Source organism: Ammospiza nelsoni, chromosome 9, assembly GCF_027579445.1.
Source record: "Ammospiza nelsoni isolate bAmmNel1 chromosome 9, bAmmNel1.pri, whole genome shotgun sequence".
NCBI classification, from domain to species: domain Eukaryota; kingdom Metazoa; phylum Chordata; class Aves; order Passeriformes; family Passerellidae; genus Ammospiza; species Ammospiza nelsoni.
Window position 1 is genome coordinate 10857840 of NC_080641.1, and position 24333 is coordinate 10882172.

The following is a 24333-nucleotide window of genomic DNA, read 5'->3' on the forward strand; positions in this document are numbered from 1 at the left end:
TCTCTTCCTGACCTTGTCATATAGAATCATGGAATAGTTTGGGTTGGAAGGGACCATAAAGCCCACCCAGTGCCACTCCCTGCCATGGGCAGGGACACCTTCCACTGTCCCAGGTTGCTCCAAGCCCCATCCAGCCTGGCCTTGGGCACTTTCAGGGATCCAGGGGCAGCCACAGCTTCTCTGGGCACCCTGTGCCAGGGCCTGCCCACCCTCACAGGGAAGAATTTATTTCTTTTACCTAATCTAATTCATGTTCTTTTTCTTAAGATCTAAACTCAGTTTCTTGCTCACCATTCAAATCCAACCATCCCATCAATGCTTTCAGCTCCAGGAAAGAAGTGAGCAGTTCTAAGTATCACCTGTTTTCATCCTTAGGTCTGCAAGTTCCCACAGGCCCTAAGAAGAATTTAATGTCTTTACTGGTAGTATCAATCCAGCATGAATTCATGCTTGTGAACCCTAAATGTTCTAGTCTCTTTGTACCCATAATGATGTGGGTTTGCCATTTGTGCTCAGTAGCCTCATGAAAAGTGCAGATCTTAAATCAGTTAAGATAACCCATAAAGAAACAGAATTATTGAACTACTTTGGGTTTTTCTTAAGTGTTTAACGTGTTATATTCAGGTCTGGAGGCTGTCACAGCGCTGAGGTTTCATTTGCTCACCTAGAGCTTTTGGCTGCTCTGCATATGTTGTTGACATCAGAAGGTGCTGAATTACCATTTCCACTGGAGGAAGGGAAAAGATTGAGTGCTTAATTTCTTGAGAAGATAGCTTTTAAAATGCAGTTAGGGTGTGCAACTGCCAGTACTAAGGCACCTGAATGGCAGCAACACTTTGCATACCTTTAAGCTGTAAAGTAAAACTGAGTGTGATTAATGGGATGGCTTTGCACATAACAGCACAGCTGGGGATTATGTTATTTTATATTCATCTTCCAAACTCCCATAAAAGTGGATTATTGTAGCATAGCACTTGTGAATAGCTACATGATGACTGGAGCCTTAACAGCTCCCATGTTCTTACAAAAGGAAATGTACTCCTAGAAGCTCAGTCCTCCTCTGTGGAATTCACCCTTCAAGGAGGATGAGAAACATAAAAAAACCTGGAAAGCTGTTTGGGGGACATTGGGGTCATCATAAAAATATTGGAAGATGTGTAAATACCTGGCTGAGCATGAAGAGATCTTTGCTGAGCTCCTGTGGCCCAGGTGGGCTGTGCAGGTGTGATGGGCATGGCTGGGGCTGGGCACAGGTGACCTGAGCACCAGAGTTTCAGCTTTCACTGTTCCCTGAGCCCCAAAGCCATGATAAGAGAGGGAAAATGGGTTCAAAGAGAACATCTGAGCCTAAAGATTTGCCCCAGGGTGTCCTGGTATTGCATCCATGTTGGGAGCTGTACACCAGCACCTAGATGACCTGAGCAGCAAGAGAGAGGTGAGAGGTACAGAAGTTATGTAGATACAGAGGAGAAATATATATATATATATAAAATATATAAAATAAATATACTGTATAATATATAAAATATATAAAATAAATAATATATAAAATATATATTATATATATTATATGTATGCTATCTAAAATATATATATTATATATAGAGGAGAAACATATTATTGTATATGGATAATAGAGCTGCAAACAGCTCTGCATAAAAGAGTATTAGGTTTTTGAGCCTAAAGATTTGCCCCAGAGTGTCCTGGTAGTGCATCCATGTTGGGAGCTGCACACCAGCACCTAGATGACCTGAGCAGCAAGAGAGAGGTGAGAGGTACAGAAGTTATCTAGATATAGAGGAGAAATATATTAATAGAGCTGTGAACAGGTCTGCATAAAAGGGTATTTGACTTATAGTTCTCATTGCCCACTAATTACAAGATAAAAATTTGCAGTCATCTAAACTCTGCTGAAGCCCAGCTGGAACTGGAATTGCTGCCATGTGTCATGTGAAAACCCTATCATAAAAGAAGATTTTTTAATGGGCTGTTGGCATCAGCTGGAAGATGCCCACTGATCTCATGGCAAAAGAATCATGGTTCTCCCTTATGGCAACTCTCTAAGTTAAAATGCTTTTTAATAAAAAATCAATTTTTCCTTGATTCATAGTCTTTGATTCCATTATTTATGGCAGTTGAGTCACAAAAATAGAAATTTCTTATTGCTTAAGTTTTTCCCCATTTGTTTTTGCTGTTATTTGTGAGACAATATAAATGTATCAGTAATTAAATGTTGATACTTTAGTTTCATTAATTTTAACTGTATCCATATCTAAAAGGATTCAGGTTGATTCTGCAGCAGGAATGGTATTGATCTGCAGAAAATCTTGCTCTCAGTCTGGCAGGTAGCAAAGAGATACAGTACAAAGAATATTAACCATAAATAATTAAAATTTTTCTAAAGTTTCTTTTCACAAATAAAATTTAATGAGTAGGATTTCAGCTATTAAAAATTACTTTCAGTAGAACAATAATAGTCATTATTTCCACTTTTCTGTACTCTGTGTTCTTCAGAGTGTATGTTAAGGATCAGATCAGCTGCTGACATGGCCTCAGTACAAGGTTTCCTCTAATAATTTTTATTTTTTCACAGATATGTTACACTTTTGGTGAATGAATAAGAGAAAATATTAACTGTATTTTAACCACCCCCCCTAATTTTCTGTGGAAAATCTCAATTTTTTCATCTGTTTATTTGTAAGCACAAATTTATGAGGCAATGATGGTGTCCTTAACTAAAGCTAAACACTGAATTATTTTCCATGCATTACTGCAGTACCACTTCTGTGCTCCTTAAGTTCTTAGAAGGATAGATCCCACTAGGAGAAGCATAAATTTAATAAGGAATACTTAGCAGGTCAGCAAAAAATGAATAATAACAAGTGATATTGCTTTGCCTCAAAACAAGCAGGAATAATGCAAATATATTAACCTTAGCAAAACCCTTTGAGTGATAAATAATGTAAATGCATATCAACATATTGCGGTCTATGGTTAAAACATATTCTGTTTCTTTATGCTTTTAAAAATATGTCAAAATAATAGTTGGGGCTTTTTTCAGGAATCTTTTTTTTTTAATTAAACAATGGAGAAAAAATGATTTAAGGAGAAAATTGTTCTGCAAATGCTGAAATTATCAAGTCCTGTATCCCTATAAATTAACCTCTCATTGCTGAATTCTCATCTGAATCTATGGATTATTTGGGCTCACATTGCAAATTAACAGTTTCTCCATTCTATGAACTGTCTTACTATTTTCATAAAACATGGAGAAACTCAATGCTCTTAATAATTCTGACCATTTCCAAATTTTTTAGATATTATCTGAACACTTCTAGATCTTGTTGGCAGAAATAGCAGAGGAATGGTAGGCAGCACTGACAGAAAATACTACTAAATAAACCTTTTCCCCCTCAGAACCCAAGTGGGAACACATGCAACATTAAACCAAAACAAGCCAAACAAGGTTCCTTTGGGGTCCCAAATGAGAACACTTAAATGGCAGTGAGATTATTGGAAATATCAGAACCAGAAGCCAAATTATGAGGGTTTATCCTCAGTATCTCCTTTGTACCTACACATTTAACAACTCTGTGCTCATATATGATGACATTTTTTCCTAAAATTCCCTCACTTTCAAATAATTTATGAACATCTATTTGCTGTTTTTTTCCATTTGCTTTAAGATATCTCTAATTATCAGCACCATCCTCATGGATGGATCCTCTTTTCCAGCTTTTGAAGAACACCAGGGAGATGTGAGTTTGACAAGCAATTATGTGTAGATTTAAGATTAAACAGAAAGAGCAAATTTATCTCCACATGAGTCCAGAGTAACTGGAACAGTGCTACAGCAAAACTACTCATCTCTACAAATTCCTGGGTATTGAAAGGAGGGATCCATCAAAATCAGAAGGATAACATAAGCAGTTAATAGGAAATGCAAAAGGCCACTTGAATAAACCTAAAAACCAAGCTTAAAAAATCATCACATCCAAGAAAATAAACTGTAAGTTTGAAGAAACAGATGAAACTGACAAAGTGCCTCACAAAATAGAGGATGTAGGAGCAGAATCTTAAACACCTTTTTCTTTAATGTGAGAATAATTTTGCCTGTCCATAGTAAGTTCTCCCAAGTAACAAAAAGAAGTTCCCCCCACTATATACCTAGTGATCATGTGGAAAATAGCAAATTTAGCAACAGATGGCAGGAAATGGAATTTGCTGTCTTATCAGGACAATAAAGCTGAAAACAGTTGGGTTAAACTTGATACAAAGGGAAAAAAATCTAGCAAAAGAAAATAGGACAGACACTCTAGTTCACATTTATAGATTCTATTAAGGACAATCTGTTTTTAATTGGAAAGGGGTCCCTGAGCCTGAAAATGTAGTGCCTAAGAAAGTATTTGCAAGTTATTGTCATGCAGAACATGAGTGCTGCTCATGCACAAAATTAAATTCACTGCTCAGTGACTCCACTCCTGTAGCTGCAAACCAGGAGAATCAGGAGTGGTGTCTGGAACAGCATCTCCACCAATCCTTTACCTTGTAGTGGAGCCTGATGAGAGAAGCTGATTTTTTTTTTTTTTACAGCTCAGCTCAGTCCCTGCTGCTCCAAGGCTCTGAAAATGTCACACACAGGTGACTGGTGCCTTCAACACACTGGAGTGGGCTGAAGGTCTCTGGCAACTGAACTGAAACATGAGAAATTCATGAGCCATTTTCAGTGTAAGAGAATGAAGAGACAAATAAATATTTAAAGAGACTGGGGGTATCTGTATAGAATACAGGGATAGCCTGGTTTTAGAGATCAGCCCAAATATTTGCACTTCTGAACTTTGCAGGATTTCTCTTGTCTTTGGTTTTGTTACTGTTTTAAGGTTGGTATTTGATGAGGAAAAGGAAAAAAATGGAGAAGGGGGAGGGGAAGTGGAAGGGGAAGGGGAGGAAAGGAAAGGGAAAGGGAAAGGGAAAGGGAAAGGGAAAGGGAAGGAAAGGAAAGGAATGGAAAGGAAAGGAAAGGAAAGGAAAGGAAAGGAAAGGAAAGGAAAGGAAAGGAAAGGAAAGGAAAGGAAAGGAAAGGAAAGGAAAGGAAAGGAAAGGAAAGGAAAGGAAAGGAAAGGAAAGGAAAGGAAAGGAAAGGAAAGGAAAGGAAAGGAAAGGAAAGGAAAAGGAAAGGAAAAGGAAAGGAAAAGTTGTAATGGAGTGCTAGTTCTGAGTTCACTATGATGTGATCTCATATGACCCTTTTGTGTCTCTTTGTCCTTGGCATGTTGTCCTTTGTGGGCAGAAAATCTCATCCATCAATCACTTCTGAGAAAGAGCCCTGCTCAAGGAGGAAAAGCATTGCAGCCATGTCCACTATGAGTCAGCCACTGGCAAAAGGAGGAAAAGTCATGTATTATCCATTGCCGTTTATCTGATGTGGGGACAACAGACTGATTCCACCCTCCTCCCAAAAAGAGAGCTGCTCTCTAACTGCTCTGGGTCTGGAACCAGAGTAAGGCAATTCCCAGCACAATGGTTATTATGTATTTTCCTCAATATTTGCTGAGTTTGCCTAGAAAACATTAGTAGACCATCTTTCATGTATTAGTAATGAATCTCCCTGTGATATTTAGGGGAAAAGCTGGTCAGTGTTATGTACTAGGTGTTCATAATTAGCAGTTTGTTTATGGAAGATATTGCCACTCTGTGCTCCAAAGAGATTTTATATAAAGAAAAATGAATCAGTGAAAATTTTTAAAAAACAAAACAAACAACTACCTGCAAAACAAAAATAAATATTAGTCAAGAAGAAAATGAAAAAAAAAATGCTTTCCAACATTAAAATAAATGTAATTTTACTGCAGAATAGTATGAGAGTTGAGAAAGATTATTTTTTTTTTTGGCTGTCACAATGCTAAAGCCAGGTTTCTACAGCAGGCTTTTGCACTTTTGGTCATCTCCTCTTCACCTTGTGTCCATTTTGTCTGAAGTTCAGTGGTTCTGTCTCTAATCTGAAGTCCCTGAGTCCAAGCCATAATTTATACTTTAGGAAAGGCCACAGGAATTATCTCTGTAGGGCCTCCTGGCAGAATTCAGCCAATCTTACTGCTCCCCTCCTTCTGTTCCTGTACATTGTGGTTATTAATTGTTGTGGTGTTGTGAGGGTCCCCAGGACAAGGTGAGAGATGAGAATTGACTCCAAGTTCTCAGAAGGCTGATTTATTATATTATTATATATATTATATAAAAAGAAAATTATATACTAAAACTAAACTAAAGAAAAGAGAAAGGAGACATCAGAAGGCTAAACAAGAATAATAATAAAAAATCTGTGACTGACCAGAGTCCTGACACAGCTGGACTGGGATTGGCCCTTAATTAAAAACAATTCACATGAAACCAATCCAAGATGCACCTGTAAGGAACCTCCAAACCACGTTCCAAGCAATCAGGTAATTATTGTTTACATTTCTTTTCTGAGGATATCACAGTGGCAGTACCTGAGGACTGGGCTAGACTTCAGGATTACGTGGAGCATCAACACCAAGATTTGGGGGTGGGGGATTATGACTTGGCACAACAGATGTTGTTCTGCACTCCATCTAATGGGTTCATGTTTATGGGTTTGTGTTTTACATGCTAAACAGCATTCCCTGCAAACCATAAAAGAGGAAAATATAAACTGTATTAAAGAGGTCAAAGTTTAAAAGGTTTGTGAAACAACCTCAGCAACCATGCTCAACTTCAGCAGAATATTTTAAGTAGAAGAATCAATCATATTGCAGATCAACAGGAAAGCAATGACTCCCTTAGCAAGACAATGAAGCTTTCTCCCACAGCAACCCTATCTTCCTCTTTATAATGGTTATTTTTACCTTAATATCATCCTCAACTAGAAGATGGGAAATCATTGAGATCCTCAAACTGCAGGATTTAGTAGGATGCATTAAAGATTATGCCAGGACAATTCAAATATTCTCCTCCATCACAATCATTTCATGCTGGGAAGCTAAATGGTCTTTGAGTACCCAACAAACCTTTATTTCTGGAGCTGAGGGTAGAGATATTCAAGAGTTCAAGTACCCATTTGTGGTGGGGAGTCTATGCAGCAATTCAGTCCTGTGTGACAAAATAATAATTGAATGTGTTTCCATAGAAACTAAAGACAGCCAGTGAAAACTGCTGTAGAGTTTTAAAGGAATTCAGTCAAGTTTTATTTGAGTAAATAAGGATCACTGGCAATATACTGCTGGTTACAAGGACAGGTGGTACTCTTAAAATTACTTTTAAAATTACATCACTGAGCAGGAGCTCCTGTGGTTTCTCACAGAGCTACAGGCTGGTGTTAAAAATATTAGGACTATGTAAGTGATTGATCAGGAATGCTCTCAAGTTAAAGGGGTCCTCTTTACTACTGCCATAATTTTTTTTAGAGCAAGCCCATAGTGAGGTGAATTAGATAGATTGAGGGAGTAATAGGCATTCGGATAATAGAAATGCTTGACTAGTAATTGCTTTATTGCAATAAACAGCTCTGATTGTAAAACTCCTGCCAGATGTAAAGCCAATGTTCATTTGCTTTCCTTGTACCATGGACAGTTTGGGGTTTGGAGAAGGAGTGTTTGGCTCTTAAGATTAAACTTCAAAATCCAAGAAAGGATTTGAGCAGAGCCAATTTTTCTCTGACTTTCTGGGGATGTTGATGCTGGCTGTAAACAGCCTTGTGAGAAACACTGGGCTGTGTGTGGATTTGAGCTCCTCAGTCCTTTTGCCCCTGGAGATGGATGGTGTGGCAGAGGCAGTGTAATTACTCACCAAGGTGAGAGTGGTTGTGCTGCAGCCCTGTTTACCTGCCTGTGACAAACCCTCTTACCTTTGCTGTCATCAGGAGCACCACAGCTTGGAAAGAGGGAAAAGTCATCAGTGATTGAAGAAAGTGAAAGAAATCCCACCAAAATCTGCAAACTCCCCACATAAATGCTTAACCGCCTTATCGACTAGAATCCATGTCAAAGATATTTCCAAACCCCATGTGTGGGACAAACAGGAGAAACCATGACTGATATGTTTGTCTGAGGACATCAGTGCTATTTTTGTGGCTGTTCCTTGGTATTCAGTGGTACTCCCTGTGCACAGCAGGAAATCTGCATGACAGAGGGGCTGTTAAAGATCCAGACTTGGACTTCAGCTCATAGCTCTGCAGTTATCCCCCTCCAGTCCTCCCCATCCCTCACTGCAGCTCTAAAACTCCCCTGAGCACATCCTACACCCCATTTTTATTTATTTGGTCTGGTTTGCACATAGATTGGGACCTCCTCAAGGCAAAGGCTCTTGAGGCAGGTTGTTTTTTCAATATGGATCATGGCTTCAGGCTTTTCTTTTCACTTTTACTATAAATACAATAGAAGGTGCAATATCATTTACAATATCAAGAATTTATTGAATCTTTTTGGGGACAATTTGGAAGTGCTTTTATCCCAGTAATTAAGCATTAAAAGCTAACACTATGATATCCTTCATGCTTCATGACTTCATTCACAAACTTAAATTTAACCAGCCTTCATGAGCTTAAAGTGCAAAGGTACTGAACTACAGGTGGTGCAGAATTCTGTACAAGATGGTAAAGAAAATGAGCTCTTTGCCATTTCTCTGTCCTCAGTAAAAAATTCAATTTTATATCTTCATCATTCATTTCCATTAATTAGTATCATCACCATTCCCCTCATGCCATCATGACCCTTGTTCCTTTGGTTCATTTAGAGCCCCTGAGTGTGTGTTTCAGAGGACTTTTTTTTCAGGGGATTTTTGTAGCTTTGTTATTTGATTTTCCCCTGATTTTCATCTGGTTTTCCTGGAAGAGACAGATAAACCTTTCTGAGAGTTCCTGGGGTATTAAGGAGGAAAGTTTTGTATATATATGGATATATAATGTGTATGTGTACATCTATATATATATAGATGTATTTTTGTATATTACATATATATATTACATTTATATATAATATAATATAATATAATATAATATAATATAATATAATATAATATAATATAATATAATATAATATAATATAATATAATATAATATTATATTATATAATATTATATAATATTATATAATATTATATAATATTATATAATATTATATAATATTATATAATATATATAATATATATACACATATTTATATGAAGCACACTAGAGACCTTGTTAATGATAGAATTCCTCCAGAGCCTTTAGTGTCCCACTGCGATTACAATCCAAGATTCTTGGAATGACTGTTAAGAATGCTAAATATCCCTTAAAACCCATGCCTTTGGAGGCTCTGAAATGTTATACATCACATGTCAGAGAAACTGATTCTCTAACAGATCTTTTTTTCTTCTCCTGGAAGGAAATCTTGTCTGCTCCAATCCACTTTTGGTTATTGATGTGAACACTTAGGAATACTTTGTGAAAGACAAGGTCCTTAAATTAATTCCTTCTGTTGCAGCCTGTTAATTTTAAAAAGGAGGAATTTAAAGAGGACCAGAATGTTGGGTATTTTGTCAGCTTATTGTTATTTTGGATGGACTTGTGTGTGTGTTTTTAATTATATTCCCTCAAATAAAAATGTCAAAGTGCCAAGGAAGCAGTTCTGCATGAGGAGGTTTTCTTACCACCTTGAATATGATGGCATTTAAAGGCATACAATGCCAATAGGGGATGAACTCATCAGAAGATTTACCTATGTAGAAAAATAGCATTTCAGGAGTAACATGATCTTTCTTTGCAATAAGAGTTGTCACTGCTTCAGGGTGTGATGCAGAGTTCCTCTAATGGTGCACATCACAATTCCATATCTTCCAAGGTGGGGCTTTGGCCCCTCACTCAGTTATCTACACTAATTTTTCTATTAACATGTAGAAAATTACTCTTTTTTTCACCCTTTCTATCACCTTCTATATTGCATTTCAGGCTGTAGGTTTGATTGCTTAAGGAAGGCAAAAATATTCTAGGAGATACAATCACTTGTTATATGTCATAAGCATTATTGCAAGTCTGTCTCCTAATTGATATTATAGACATGCAATGTTTGGCCATTTATTTTAATACTTTCTCTGTTTATGACTGTTACACAATTGACATATTATTACAAGTGTTATACAATTTAAAGTGAAGTGAAATACATGTTGTTTTTAAAACAGCAGGATCCAACTTTCCTGGACAGCCTTTAATTTTCCTTCAGAAATTCAAGGGTTTCCTTGAAATTTATTCAAACATACCATGGCAGAAAACCAAACTCTCTTCTGCAATGTGTTTTGTGCCTATATTAAAATTTTAAGGGTTTGCTCAAAATTATAGTTATTTTCAGTTATTACAAAATTAGAGAATAAAAGCACAGTGATCTCACAATCTTATTTTGGTTTATTTTGTTTAATAACATGACAAGCAAGGCATGAACACAGAGCTGAGTTTTGTATTCTTTAATTAAGACCATTACTCTTGTCGGGGAGATTCTTGCTTTGCTGTAATCCTTCTGGTTCTGCACAATGGAAGAAAATGACAGATTGTTGCTGTTTATATTCCAGTAGCTTTTAGGGATAACTACATTTATAATCCAAATAGGAAACAGCAGGGAAAAAATAAGGATCATTATAAAAGGAAGGAGCAAGTGACTGGTCCACAGCCACCATCACACAGAAATAAAAGCAGATTTTCCCCAGCTCCACATTTATAGCTGCCACAAAGTTTGCAGAAACAGATTTTCATTTATTTGTTTGCTCGTTTTATTTTGTTTCAGTTATTTGTATCTGGGAATAAGGATGCCTAAAACAGGACTAAAGGTCCTGTCTCAAAATCAATAGGAAAATGAGAAGATGGAATGGTCTTGTATCAGCTTCACAGATGTAATCATGGACTTGCCTCTCTGCTACTGACTGTTAATGAGGCTCTGCTTTTACCCAGAATAATTCCATAAAATCTGGAATTGATGGCTTCTTTTTCTGGTGTGAAATCTCTTTTCATATCCAGATTTTTAGTCTTTAAAACTTTGGATGCTTTTGTCAGCAGTGGGGTTTTTGTGGGTCTGTTATGGTACAGTAACCCTATAATTGCCCTTTTGCTTGATTTTTGATTATCTGACAATATATTGAAAGGCTTTAGCTCAGAATTTATCTTCAGTCTCTGAACTTTCTCTTTTACTCCTATTTTCAATAAAATACTCCAAAAACATGGATGCTGCTTCCTCCTATCTGAAGTTAAAACACACAGCACTCTGTTCTCATCTTCACTAGATTTTTGTGATCTGCTGCATTGTATTCAAAGAGCTTTCAGTCAAAGCTACTTTTTTATTAATTCCAGAATTTCTACTGCCTGTACCTCTTGTTATAGTTTCCAGCACAGCTCACACAAACAGATTATTATTGTGCTTTTGGCCTCAAGATCTTGACGAGGGAATCCAGTTGGTCTTGGTAGCTGCTACTGGCTCCCTTTATCCTACAGATTAAATACTGAAATTAGGTTTATTTATACATATTAAAAATCAAAGAAACCCCTGAATTAGCTGCATTTACACTTCCATCCTAAATTATTCAGTGAAAGGACTTTTCATTTCAAAATCGTATTTAATTTTTCTCCTTTTTCCAAGTCGGGGTGTCCCTTCATTACTTTCTTTTTTACCTCTACCTTATGGTCTACTGAAAACAGAGCAAAGAACTGCCCTTGCTCTACATTAACATGAGCATCTTTTGGGGCTAAATAATCCAGCTGAGAGGGAAAGTTTGGCAGAAAAGCAGGGAAAATACACTGGGCAACATCAATACAGAGTGAGATTTATATTGAGTGAGATTTTATGGATTTACATGAAATATGCAGAGACGCTTTCAAAGACGGGCTATAGTGAGGGGATAAAGGACAATGGTTCTTAAATAAAAGAAGGTAGATTTAGGCTGGGCATAAAGAAAAAATTCCTTTTAGGATGAGGGTGGTGAGGCCCTGGCACAGGGTGCCCAGAGAAGCTGTGGCTGCCCCTGGATCCCTGGAAGTGTCCAAGGCCAGGCTGGATGGGCTTGGAGCAATCTGAGCTGGTGGAAGGTGTCCCTGCCCATAAGGGAGGATTGGATTGGATTGGATTATCTGAAAGGTCCCTTCCAATGAAAACGGTTCCAGGATTGTGTACAGAAATGCACACAGCATTATCACACCCTCATCTCACTTCTCCATCTGAAAGTAAAGGCATTTCAGTGTTCGCTTTCAGTTTGTTCAATATTGTGATGTTTCCCCAGTTTTCCTTCACACACACAAAAATATGATTACATTGCAGTAAATTTGGCTGTTACTTTTCTAGTGCCCTAAAGGGGTTTATTAACCTGAGTGTCACAGAGATATCCAGTTAAATCTTGTAATAACTCCATAATTCTTTATTACATTAATACTTTAAGACACATCTGGAAAATTCCACCTAAAATTCCACAAAATGAGTGGTTAATCTGTGAGCCAATGTCAGTTTTTCACAGATCTAGCACTACAAACACAAGCACACACTCACCCAACAGGTGAGTGGCTCCAAGTAGCACACAATGGTTGGAGTATTTTGGTGGGGTTTTGTGCATGCGTGTGGCATGTTCCCTTCTCCTTTACATGGAAACTCTTAATTTTCCTAACACTTCTGATTATTTTTGTTCTATAATTGACTCCATTAATTAATTTTCTATGTATTTCCTTTGTCCCTGCTGCACTTTGGATCATTATTTAGTAAAAGCTTTCAAAGCTTTTCTCTGATTTGTCTCCCTTTACATAAATATTTGGTGCTACAAAGCAGTTTGATTCCCAATTAAAAATACCGCAATGGTCATTATGATTAGGGCTATGTCAAAATAATTGTGGATATACTATCTTAATTTTTTTCTTCTTAATAATTATTCTTTTGGGGTGTGTGTGGCAGAAATGTTTCATATTAGAAAAATTTTACTATGAGAATTATAAGAGTGTAACATAAATGTAGTTAAAACTGCAAAGCTTTGTAAATCAATTCATAACAGACCAAATAGAAACATCCTCTGAAATATGACATGCTTTAGTGCCAAAATATTGTTTAGCTTGAAATATTGTTAAACCCATGGCAGTTTTCTCTGTGAGATGCAAAAGGTTTCAACCACTTAATGTAGGGATTTAATTCCTCTACTTCTCATGATATAAAGACTATGTGGAATTTAAAAGGAAGAACATTTATTATTGATTTTGTACCAGCCCTGAGGGGCCCAGGCAACAGCTGCAGAATGGTGGCACGAGGGCTAGGGGATCTGGAAAGACTCTCCTTAAATGAGATTAACAGGGAAAACAAGGTATTTTGGCTCCATAATTCAAAGTAGATTCAGTTTAGATTGTGTAGAGCCCCAGCAACATAATCCAGCAGCATGCTCCAGGTTCATCTAGTCACCCCAGAGCATCCTCACACTGAGACAGAGTTCTTTAGTTACTGCATCTACTTCAATACTGGAAGCAATTTCAGCACATGGAGACATTTCCATTAAAATTCCATAGCTAATTTTAATATCCTTTCTGTGTATGTTAGCAGGCATCTCTTAGGTAGAGGTTTCTCTTTCCTTTACACACATTTAGAAAAGCATCATAGTCCTTCCCTGCTTTACACCACTCTTTGTGTTCACCATGGCCCACACAACCCAGACTTTTGAGTCAGCCTGAAAGTTCCTGGCTCAGGTAGAGAGAGCAGCAGTGAAATTGTGAGATGTGAATTCAGAGCAGCTGCACTGCTCCTCTTTGCCATCCTTGTGAGTGGGATTTGCAGTGTCACCAAGAGTCTCACTGCCACACCTGTAACATGAGGAAAATTATTTCACGCACATTTATTTCAGTGGTGGGTAATTTTGTGAGGCTGAATAAACTAAAAACATTCAATCTTCTAATGCCAGAGGGATCAAGGCCACCCTCAGCAGGTTTGCAAGCAGAGGGTGCAATGACAGCCCTGAAGGACAGGGTGACATCCAGAGTGTGACGGTGTTCACAGGGGTCTGAGGATGAGGGAAGAGATGAGGCTCTGACTCCATGTTTCAGAAGGCTTGATTTATTATTTTATGATAATATATTATATTAAAACTTTACTAAAAGAATAGAAGAAAGGATTTCATCAGAAAGCTAGCTAAGAATAGAAAAAGAAAGAATGATAACAAAAGCTTGTGTCTCAGACAGAGAGTCTGAGCTAACTGACTGTGATTGGCCATTAATTAGAAACAACCAACATGAGCTAATCAAAGATCTACTTGTTGCATTCCACAGCAGCAGATAAGCATTGTTTACATTTTGTTCCTGAGGCCTGTCAGCTTCTCAGGAGGAAAAATCCTAAGAAAAAGATTTTTCATAAAATGTGTCTGTGACACCAGAGGGCCCTGGACAAGCTCCAGGAGCGGCCCATGGGAACCCCAGGAGGTTCAACCAGGGCTGCTCAGGGCAGCCCCTGGGGTCAGTCCAGGCTGGGAGGAGCAGCTGGAGCAGCCCTGAGAGAAGGGTTTGGGGGTGCTGGGGGTGAGAGCTGGAGCTGCCCCAGCCCTGGACCCCCTGCCCTGGGCTGAGCCCCAGCCTGGGCAGCAGGGGAGGGATTGGGATCGTGCCCCTGTGCCCCTGAGCATGGTGAGACCCCACCTGCAGAGCTGCCCCAGCACAGGGAGGAGCTGGAGCTGCTGCAGAGAGCCCAGGGCAGGCACCAGGATGGGCAGAGGGATGGAGCAGCTCTGCTGGCAGGGAAGGCTGGGAGAGCTGGAATTGTGCAGCCTGGAGAAGAGAAGCTTTAGGGTTACCGTACTGTGCCTGAAGGGAGCCCACAGGAAAGAAAGAGGGAGACTTACAAGGGATGGAGTGACAGGAAAAAGGAGAATGGCTCCCCACTGCCAGATGAGAGGCTTGATTAAATGTTAGAAAGGAATTCTCTGTAAGGTTGGTGAGGCCCTGGCACAGGGTGCCCAGAGAAGCTGTGGCTGCCCCTGGATCCTGGCAGTGCCCAAGGCCAGGTTGGATGGGGCTTGGAGCAGCCTGGGACAATGGAAGATGTCCCTGCCCATGGGGGAGGATTGGCTTTAAGGTCCCTCCCAACCCAAACCATTCTGTGGTTCTGTGATTCTGCAATCACTCACTGCTCTCCTGGCTTCTGTGCAGTTGGCAATTTTACCCTGATTCCTAGAAGGAAAACAACACTCGCATCAAGACCATTATCAAATTAAGCAGCCATTACTGTTGTTGTTTTGAATCACAGCACAGAACCAAAGCACTTGGAGTCTGCTTTGTCCTTCCCAAGATGTAAATCCACCTGATCCAGAGCAGGATGTTGTAGAGATGGCTGTAAGTGCACTTGGTGCTGATGTTGCTGTCTCACAGATTTATACTGGACTTGGCCTCCAAAGAAGGGGAAAGTAGGTAATGGGTATTTTACTGCCTCTCCTCTTCTTGTTAAATTGTCTTCATTTTTTTACTTAGCATCTGCCTCACTGAGTACTCATCATCTGCTACTGAGCCATCTGATGTACAACAGATGTTAAGCACTTAGTGAGGCAGAGAAGGAAGTAAAAGTGTCATATCATGATTAAATACTTGCTCCAGCTATTCTATAGGGTGACCATAGTGCTTTGTTCTTACATTTAATGTTACAGTGTGCTGAACAGGATTAGACATGTGGTTTGGATTAAGCTTGCAACTGCTCTAGTAAAAATAATCCTGTCTTTAAGTAAAGTTTTTTTTTCAGAGTAAGAAAAAGAATTGCAAAATATTTTAAATGCACTTCAGAATTATGATTTATGTCTGCCATTAAGATTCTCATCAGAAGCTTGGCTGGTGTTAATTGCTGCATTAACTTGCCTAGGATTATCATATTTTTTACCATGCTTGTGTAAAAGTGAGATTATCTGGCAGACTTTCTTTCTCCTGCAAGCATTCCAGCTGAAAGCTTGTGCAGTTTATGGGGCAGCAGATTTAACCACAGGAGTCTTTTCATCCTGCAGCAGTAGCCTGAACTTGCAGCAGAGTAGGAAATGAGTATAAGTTGGAGCTGAAGTTGTCATTGAAGCAGAATTAGTTAACAATCTGCTTCCAAGTAAATTTTAAGAACTGAGAAAATTTGTGGAATATTGTTGTGCACCTCCAGGTATTTTCACATTGACATATTTGATCAGACAAGGAGGAATAAGGAGGGAGGAATTCTTCTTCTTATTATTATTAATAAGGAGCAGGAATTGTTCTTCCCTGAGAGGTGTGATTTGTGTGAGCAGGAGTTCTTTGCAGACAGTGGTGAGATTCAAACCCCAGAATAATGGAGACCCAGTTTTGGGGTCTTAACTAAAAGGCAGGAATTTGGGATTTGGAAGGGTTTCTCGTTTCCATGTTCATAAGTCGGAGCAGTGATTCTCTTCTTTTAGAGATAACAGGTTTTCTACTAACAGGACGATCAATATTCATGTTCTCACAGAAATTCTGCCCAGATTTAGCACTTATTTTGTACTTTTGTGCTGGTTTTAAAATGTTGATTTCAATTATTTGCTATTAATAAACAAAAGAAGTTTAAAAAATTCCAAACAATTTCCAGGAAGGTGTAATTCATTACATAATTTGACAAGTATCCTGTACTCACAAAGTATCATATTTAATTCAACTAAAAATGTACTTCTACAGTAAAGTTGTGATTTCAAGTGTGTGAATGACCAGAAACAGCTTTTGATTATAAATTATTACATAACTTTGCAGGATGAGGATGACACAGGCATTTCAAGCATTCCATTTTTATTTGAAGCTCAGTGGAGTGACCAGGACTATTCTTGCTGGTTTCACTAGCTTTAGAAGCTGGTTCTGCACCCCAGTGTTTGGAAAACTAACTCATCAGGCCAGCATGTGCGATTTTCCAAATCAAATAATAATTTTTGTTTTGTTAAAAGAATAATTGAAGAGCTCTTTCAAGTCTTGCTCAGGGCACCTTTGGTCATATTGCTTTCTCTGGTTCTGAGTGATAAAATACTGGAATGACCTGCCTGAGGAAATGGTGGAGTCACCATCCTTGGATGTGTTTAAGAAAAGCCTGGATGTGGCAAGTGGAGCCAGGGTTTAGTTGAGGTGCTGGGGCTGGGATGGACTCAATGATCTTGAAGGTCTCTTCCAGCCTGGTCATCCTGTGAATTCTGTGAATTCAGGGAGGCTTCACCTATTTAATTTTATCTTATAGTGTGTAAACGTTCTGACAGTGCCCCTCTCACTGTCCTCTGCTCTCACCCCTGCCCTGGAGATCCCAACCAGTCCATTGCTTGTTCAATACTGAACATTTTGTTCTGTAGTCTTCTTTTTTTGGGGAGTGCAATTGTTCCTCTTCTACCTGATTTCTTGATTTCTCCAAGGAGTCTCTGTCCATCCACCACACCTCTGTGATGTTGGGGAAGTCACAGTACTGGAAGTGTGTCCAAATCTGCCTGTTCCCCACACACATCCATGTCCAGGCACAGAGAAGATCCCCTAGGTGCACACTTTCTGCACAGAATGAATCACACAGTCACAGAATGTTTTTGGTTGGAAAGGACTTTGAAGATCATCCAGTTCCAGCTGGATGATGCGGTTCCAAACCACACTGGAAAGCCTCTCTCCCTGGATGCTTTATTTTCCAGCCCCAAGCTAACAATGCTTGAAGCCCTTGTCACAGGGTTAGTAGGTCTGGCACCTGAGCTGTCACTTCTCACCTTCTCTGAAACCCCTCTGTCCCCAGATGCCACCATCCCCAGAGGGGCTGTGGCAGCCTCAGCTGCACCAGCTGTTGAGCCAGATGTGACCTGCAGGACACATCTGCTTCCAATCAAACCTGATCCTTGGCTGCAGGCTACAGAATTTATCTAATCTTGAATTTCTAGGAGAAAAAGAAGGATTTTGTAATGATGTGCCAGTGTGAGTTTACCTAGTTAAGGATGAGTGGCTTAAATAAAGTAGGTATTATCCACATTTTATGTACTTTTGCATAATTTACTTAATTTGCTCCACTGAAAGCAATAAATTTACAAAGAGTAACAGTACTCCTTAATGGCTAATTTTAAAACAAGCAGTTAAGTAAGGAAGTAGATTTTATTTTTTAAAATAGACTGTATTTGTTAAATAATCAAAGACAGGTATAAGCAGATTCTTCTTGAAATCTCTCTGTTTAAAATCAAGTAAAGAGAAATCAAAGGAAGGCAATAATATCAGAATGTTATTGTTTTGAACTTCATTGGAATAAGGAGATAACCTCCTTCCCTCTAAAGTTGTTGACCTCCTTGTAACTGCTAATCATCAAAGACATAGCAGTTTAAATAAGCTACATAATACTAAATTACAAACAGCATTACTAACTTATAGAAAGAAACTTACTTTATTTTGCAGATTGTAATTTCATGCAGATTTTTAAACTGCTGCTTGTATTCCCTAACAAAATAGAAGGAGAAAGGTAAGGTCATTAAAAATAAAGAGAACAGAAAAAAAGTGACTTTATAGAAATTTTGCTTCTCATAATCATTGAAATAGTAGATTGCATCATTAATAAAGAAAAAAACCCAGTGTTTTATACACCATGTGGTTGGAATACCCAGAATGTGGTTGGCTCACCCAGAATATTTTTGCTTAATGCTGACTTTCAAATATGAACCAAGAAGAATAATGATAAGGTATATTCAAGTTGTGCATATTATAATATTTACTTATGCTTCTAGAAAATACCTAGATCAGTAGGCATATAAACCCCCACCCCTGAACAGCCAAGATTCCTGCCCTAAAAACAGGAAAAATTATAAAGATTTAAGAAGTCGCCATATTACTGGTGACTTAGATCATGAGAATATTTTTTTACTGAACTTTATTTTCATGTTTCTTAATTACCATAATTTGAGATGCCATGGATTTCTCTTTGAGGCAAATTCAGATTACTTAAAAGTCAGTAAGGAACAAATGAGGGTCTTGTATTTTATCTCCAAAACAATGTAATGAAAGGGGAAGAAACTGTACAACCATCATCATTCATGTGGCAACAACAGATCTGATTGCAGCAGACAAAACAAGTTATTTAAACTGTGCATTGCTAGGAATAATAGGACTTGAAAAATGCAAAGAAAATAATTTTTCTGACTATTTCCATGTAGTTCTGCTCTTCCCATTGTCATTCTTCTAGTGGCTGTGCCTCATCAGCCTAAACTGTTGCTTTCAGAATTTTTCCCAGTGTGATGTAGGACATTAACTGTTCCTCCTAGTGAAACCAAAATGAGATGACAAGAAGAACATTAAAGTGATCTTTTAATTTTGTCTCCAAAGATGAAAAGTAAACACAACATGCTCATGCTTGGCTTCCTGTAGAGATTCTGTAGTGCTGGAAGTGTTCTAAAGAATCTCTTTAGGTGGGGAGTGGGGATCTGTGCTATTCTAGGAAAGAATTTTGGCTTGCTGTCTGTTAATCAAAGCAGCTCTAGCTAGTAAAAAAAAATAAAATCTTCATAATAGAATAGAGGGACAGTAGAGTTGTAGACACTTAGATATACACTAAACTCTTCCTTGGTCAAATAGAACACACAAAAATAATCTGAATTGTGTAGGATTTCAAGATGTTAATCTGAAGACAGTTACAGAAAATGGCTCTTTGTCAGGCTGCCTTGACAGAGCCACAGAGAAAGCAAATACCTGAAATAAATGTTCCTGTCATGCCTGTGGTTTATAAGGAAACTTTTCTTTTGTGATTCTGCATTGTTAAGAGACAATTTATACCTGTATCTATCTGACAGCAGATGATATCGTGCCTTAACCTGACACTAAAACCAGCTTTATTTTCCTCTTTCTATAAATTGATAAATTAGAAATAATTAAAATATATTTTTAGATTATATTATTTATATGTGTATTATATATTATATTATCTACTATATAATATATATTATATATAAAATTCATAAAATATAGCAAAGTCTATAAAAAGTCTATAAAATAAAAGTTTCTATTATATTATTTATATATATGTTGTGGTGTGATTTCAAGGTTTACCTCAGAAGCCCAGGTCCCTCCCCGTATTGTATTATATAATATATATATAATATAATGTAATGTAATATAATATAACATAATATTATATTATATTATATTATATTATATTATATTATATTATATTATATTATATTATATATTTTATTATGTATAAAATTAAAAAATATAACAAAGCCTATAAAAAGTCTATAAAACAGAACATTTATGTAATATATGTATATATATTACATTTTATATGTATTATATATTATATTATATACATTATATTATATATAAAAAGTCTATAAAAAGTCTTTAAAATATATCAAATTCTATAAAAGTCTATAAAATATAGCAAAGTTTATATAATACATATATATATTATTATATATTATATAATACGAAATATATATTATATATTATATATTATATATATTAAAAGTCTACAAAAGTCTATAAAATATAACAAAGTTTATATTATATTTACATATATTTTATTATATTACTATATATATATCTTATAAATATACTATATTTAAAATTGATAAAATAAAATATAACAAAGTCATATTGGCTAAAACACATATTTGCTAAAACGCGTATTTGCTCAAATCCTCACTAAAACCCACTTTTTTTCTACACTTCAGGTCTTCCAACTACTGGCTGACCCGCATCCAGTCGCTGCTGTACTGCAACGAGAATGGGCTGCTGGGCAGCTTCTCGGAGGAGACGCACACGTGCGCGTGCCCCAATGACCAGGTGGCGTGCCAGGCGCCGCTGCCCTGCACGCTGGGCGAGGGCCCCGCCTGCCTCAGCTGTGCGCCCGACAACCGCACGCGCTGCGGCGCCTGCAACGCCGGCTACATGCTCAGCCAGGGCCTCTGCAAGCCCGAGGTGGCCGACTCCACCGAGCACTACATCGGCTTCGAGACGGACCTGCAGGACCTGGAGATGAGGTACTTGCTGCAGAAGACGGACAGGAGGATCGAGGTGCACGCCATCTTCATCAGCAATGACATGCGCCTCAACAGCTGGTTCGACCCCTCCTGGAGGAAGCGCATGCTCCTCACCCTCAAGAGCAACAAGTACAAGTCCAGCCTGGTGCATATGATACTGGGCCTGTCTCTGCAGATTTGCCTGACTAAGAACAGCACCTTGGAGCCCGTCCTTGCTGTTTATATCAACCCTTTTGGGGGCAGCCACTCTGAGAGCTGGTTTATGCCTGTGAATGAAAATAATTTCCCAGACTGGGAGCGGACTAAGCTGGACTTACCCCTTCAGTGCTATAACTGGACGCTGACTCTGGGCAACAAGTGGAAGACATTTTTTGAAACTGTGCACATCTATTTGAGGAGTCGAATAAAGTCGAACGGCCCAAACGGCAACGAGAGCATCTACTACGAACCCCTGGAATTTATCGATCCCTCCAGAAATCTGGGCTACATGAAAATCAACAACATCCAAGTGTTTGGCTACAGCATGCACTTCGACCCAGAAGCAATTCGAGACTTGATTTTGCAGCTGGACTACCCCTACACTCAGGGCTCACAGGACTCAGCACTTTTGCAGCTGTTGGAGATTCGGGATCGTGTAAATAAACTCTCTCCACCCGGCCAACGTCGCCTGGACCTCTTCTCTTGCTTGCTCCGTCATAGACTCAAACTGTCTACCAGTGAAGTGGTGAGGATCCAATCTGCTTTGCAGGCCTTTAATGCCAAATTGCCAAACACAGTGGATTATGACACAACCAAATTATGTAGTTAACCATAAATGTGAAGCACAACACAAAACTTTGAAGGAGTTTTTACAGTGCTTTTGTGGAACAGTTTATGTTTGGAAGAGTAAATTTAAATTGTCTTTTCAATATCTGTCTTATATCAGTCAATACTGTTGGATGGCAATTTACACATATGAACTTGCTGACAATGAATATATTATACCTGCAGTTTTGGTTTATGAATGAAATAAATACTGACACCAGTCTAGAAGACATTCTACTTTTTACAATAAATTTCATTTGTAATTTTATATGTTCCGTGGCAATGCTTTTGTGCATTACATCCTCTAGAGGGAACATAGAAGGAGACCAATAAAATTTTGTAGCTGAACAGTTATTACAAAGAAATGCTGTGGGATTCTTTTTTCTTACACAAAAGTAGTAACTTTGATACACTTTTGTGTGTGTTGAACTCAGGAGGGGTAGGCAAAAAGAAGAGATTGACTCCAGATTTTAAGAGAAACTGCCACAAAGTCACAGCCATAGGATATTTTAATTTTAGGATGTGGATCTAGGAGTTCATGCCAGTGTAGTGATGCTCCACCTGAGGCTGGTCCTTTCCAAGGTGCTCAATGTGACACCAGGGTGATCCCAGGGAGTATTTTAGGATGGGCAGGAGGTTGGAGGTGTGGGATGCACAGCCGTGCAAGGCTGCATTTTCTCTAGAGGAGACAGGGGAGAGGCTGTCTGCAAATGACCAAAATGCTTTTCAATGCCCCTGATCCTTTGCTTTGCATATTTACCAAAAGAATCAAGCATAGGTACACATTGCCTCCTCCCAAATGCACACACTATAACATTCAGAATTCTCTGTTTTGGACTGCTTACCCAAATACAGCCATGTTGCTTAGATTCAAGTTAATTAAAAAATTAATTCAAGTTAAAATTTGTTATTAGATAAAATTAGTTAAAGCTAAAAAATTAACTAAAGTTAAAAAATTCCCTGCCAATGCAACTGTTTAGTAGATGGGTATTTTTTCCGTTCTATTCAGTGAAAGAATTTTCAGTTTTTTAAAACATATCCCCTTTTACAGATACAAGAAATCCAGTCTATAAAGCTGTGTGCAAGTCATTAATTAAACATTGTCAATTACTGAAATTAATTAAATGTGAATGTCTGTGGATCAGAATTAGGTTTTTTGTTTGACATATCTCAGCAGAAAAAAAAGCACATCTGAGACAGCAGAACCTGGGACTGAAGCTTTTGCTGCCTCTTGCAAGAGAACAGAACAAATGGCTGGATTGTCAGAAGTGCCCATTAGCAGATACAGGGTAAAATGAAGGAAATTGATACAAAATGGTTTAGTAGTACCTCCTTGCATTCATTCTGAATCTGTGTCACAGATTTAAAAGTCAATTTGTATTTTTTAAATGGAAAATAATTACATAAAGAACCGGCAAGCACAGAAAGCAAAAGCCCCCATTTCATTCATACACAATTTTAATTCAGCTGGACTCTAACAAAATTCACTTTATTCCTTTCAATTTGTTGTATTACAGTGTCATTTAAATTTAGCTTAATCTAAGACACACTCCTCACTTCCAGCAAGACCCCAGCAGCACAGGGGAGAAAAGACCTTGTAAGTGAATGTAGAGAAGCTAAAATACAAGGGCAGAAACTCTTCAGAAAGACCACAGCCAAGAGAAATCTTTTCCTTAGTGATTCCTGTCTCTCCTGACTTTCATGAAGATTTATCTGCTTTAATGTTTCACTGCCACACATTTGGATAATTCCTCAGACCTTCTGTGCTTAGAAGTCAGTTAGAACTAAAAATAGCAGCTATTTTCCCCCCGGTTTATTTATTTTGTGTGTCTGTGTTTTGTTTTATTTTGTTTTTTGTTGTTGCTGGAGGAATTAATCTCTGGATGAATTCTTGTTTTTCTTCAACTTACAGCTTTCTTTTGCTGATAAATAATGTATCTCAGCCCCTCTTCTACGTGTCCAGATTTTGGCTTGCTCTTGCATTAGTAAGATCTCCCCAGTTAAAATTCTCAGTATCCCTGTTTCCATCCTCAAGTCTTTCTTTTGCTCTTTTGTTATGTCTCTGGCAACTATTATAACTTGCAAAATTAGATAGTTCAATTTTACTACTCAGTACCTTGTGTAGTCTTTTCAAACAAGTGAATCCTCCTTAAGATTTCCCCCATGACTATTTTTTCTTTCTTGGCTCAATTGGGTTTTTTTGTTTTTACATATCTTTCTCTGCCAAGATTTAAAGTTCTTCACTGTGCAGAACATAAACATATCTGTAATAGAAGATACAGATCAGAAGAAGCCCCAAAAGTGGGACATAATTTAATTATTACACAGCACATTGATTATGTTGGACTGGAGAAGTGGAAAGCTCCTGTCACTACTCACCAGCTTTGTGCCAGATTTCCTAGCCCACGGTTCATGGGCTAGTTTTGGATTTTGGAAAGTGTAAGCTCATAGAATAGGGAAAGGTTTTATTTTACCAGAACTGGACTCTATAAAGATAAATGTAATAGGGGGAAAACCCCTGCAAATATGTAGCGAGAAAAAAATAGGCACCGGTTTATGTGGTTCTCAAACAGGAGACAATAATATTTCCCTT

At 38.1% G+C, this 24333-nt stretch overlaps 1 protein-coding gene across 1 annotated transcript in view; it reads left to right on the forward strand.

Annotated features, from left to right (window-relative positions):
- Positions 1 to 22049, forward strand: part of BRINP3 (BMP/retinoic acid inducible neural specific 3) — a 199066-nt gene extending 177017 nt beyond the window's left edge. Inside the window, exon 8 of the mRNA XM_059478341.1 lies at positions 20628 to 22049. Within this exon, the coding sequence (XP_059334324.1) occupies positions 20628 to 21744 (1117 nt within the window). The 3' untranslated portion in view covers positions 21745 to 22049. The remainder of the gene's footprint in view (positions 1 to 20627) is intronic.
- The last annotated feature ends 2284 nt before the right edge of the window (positions 22050 to 24333 follow it).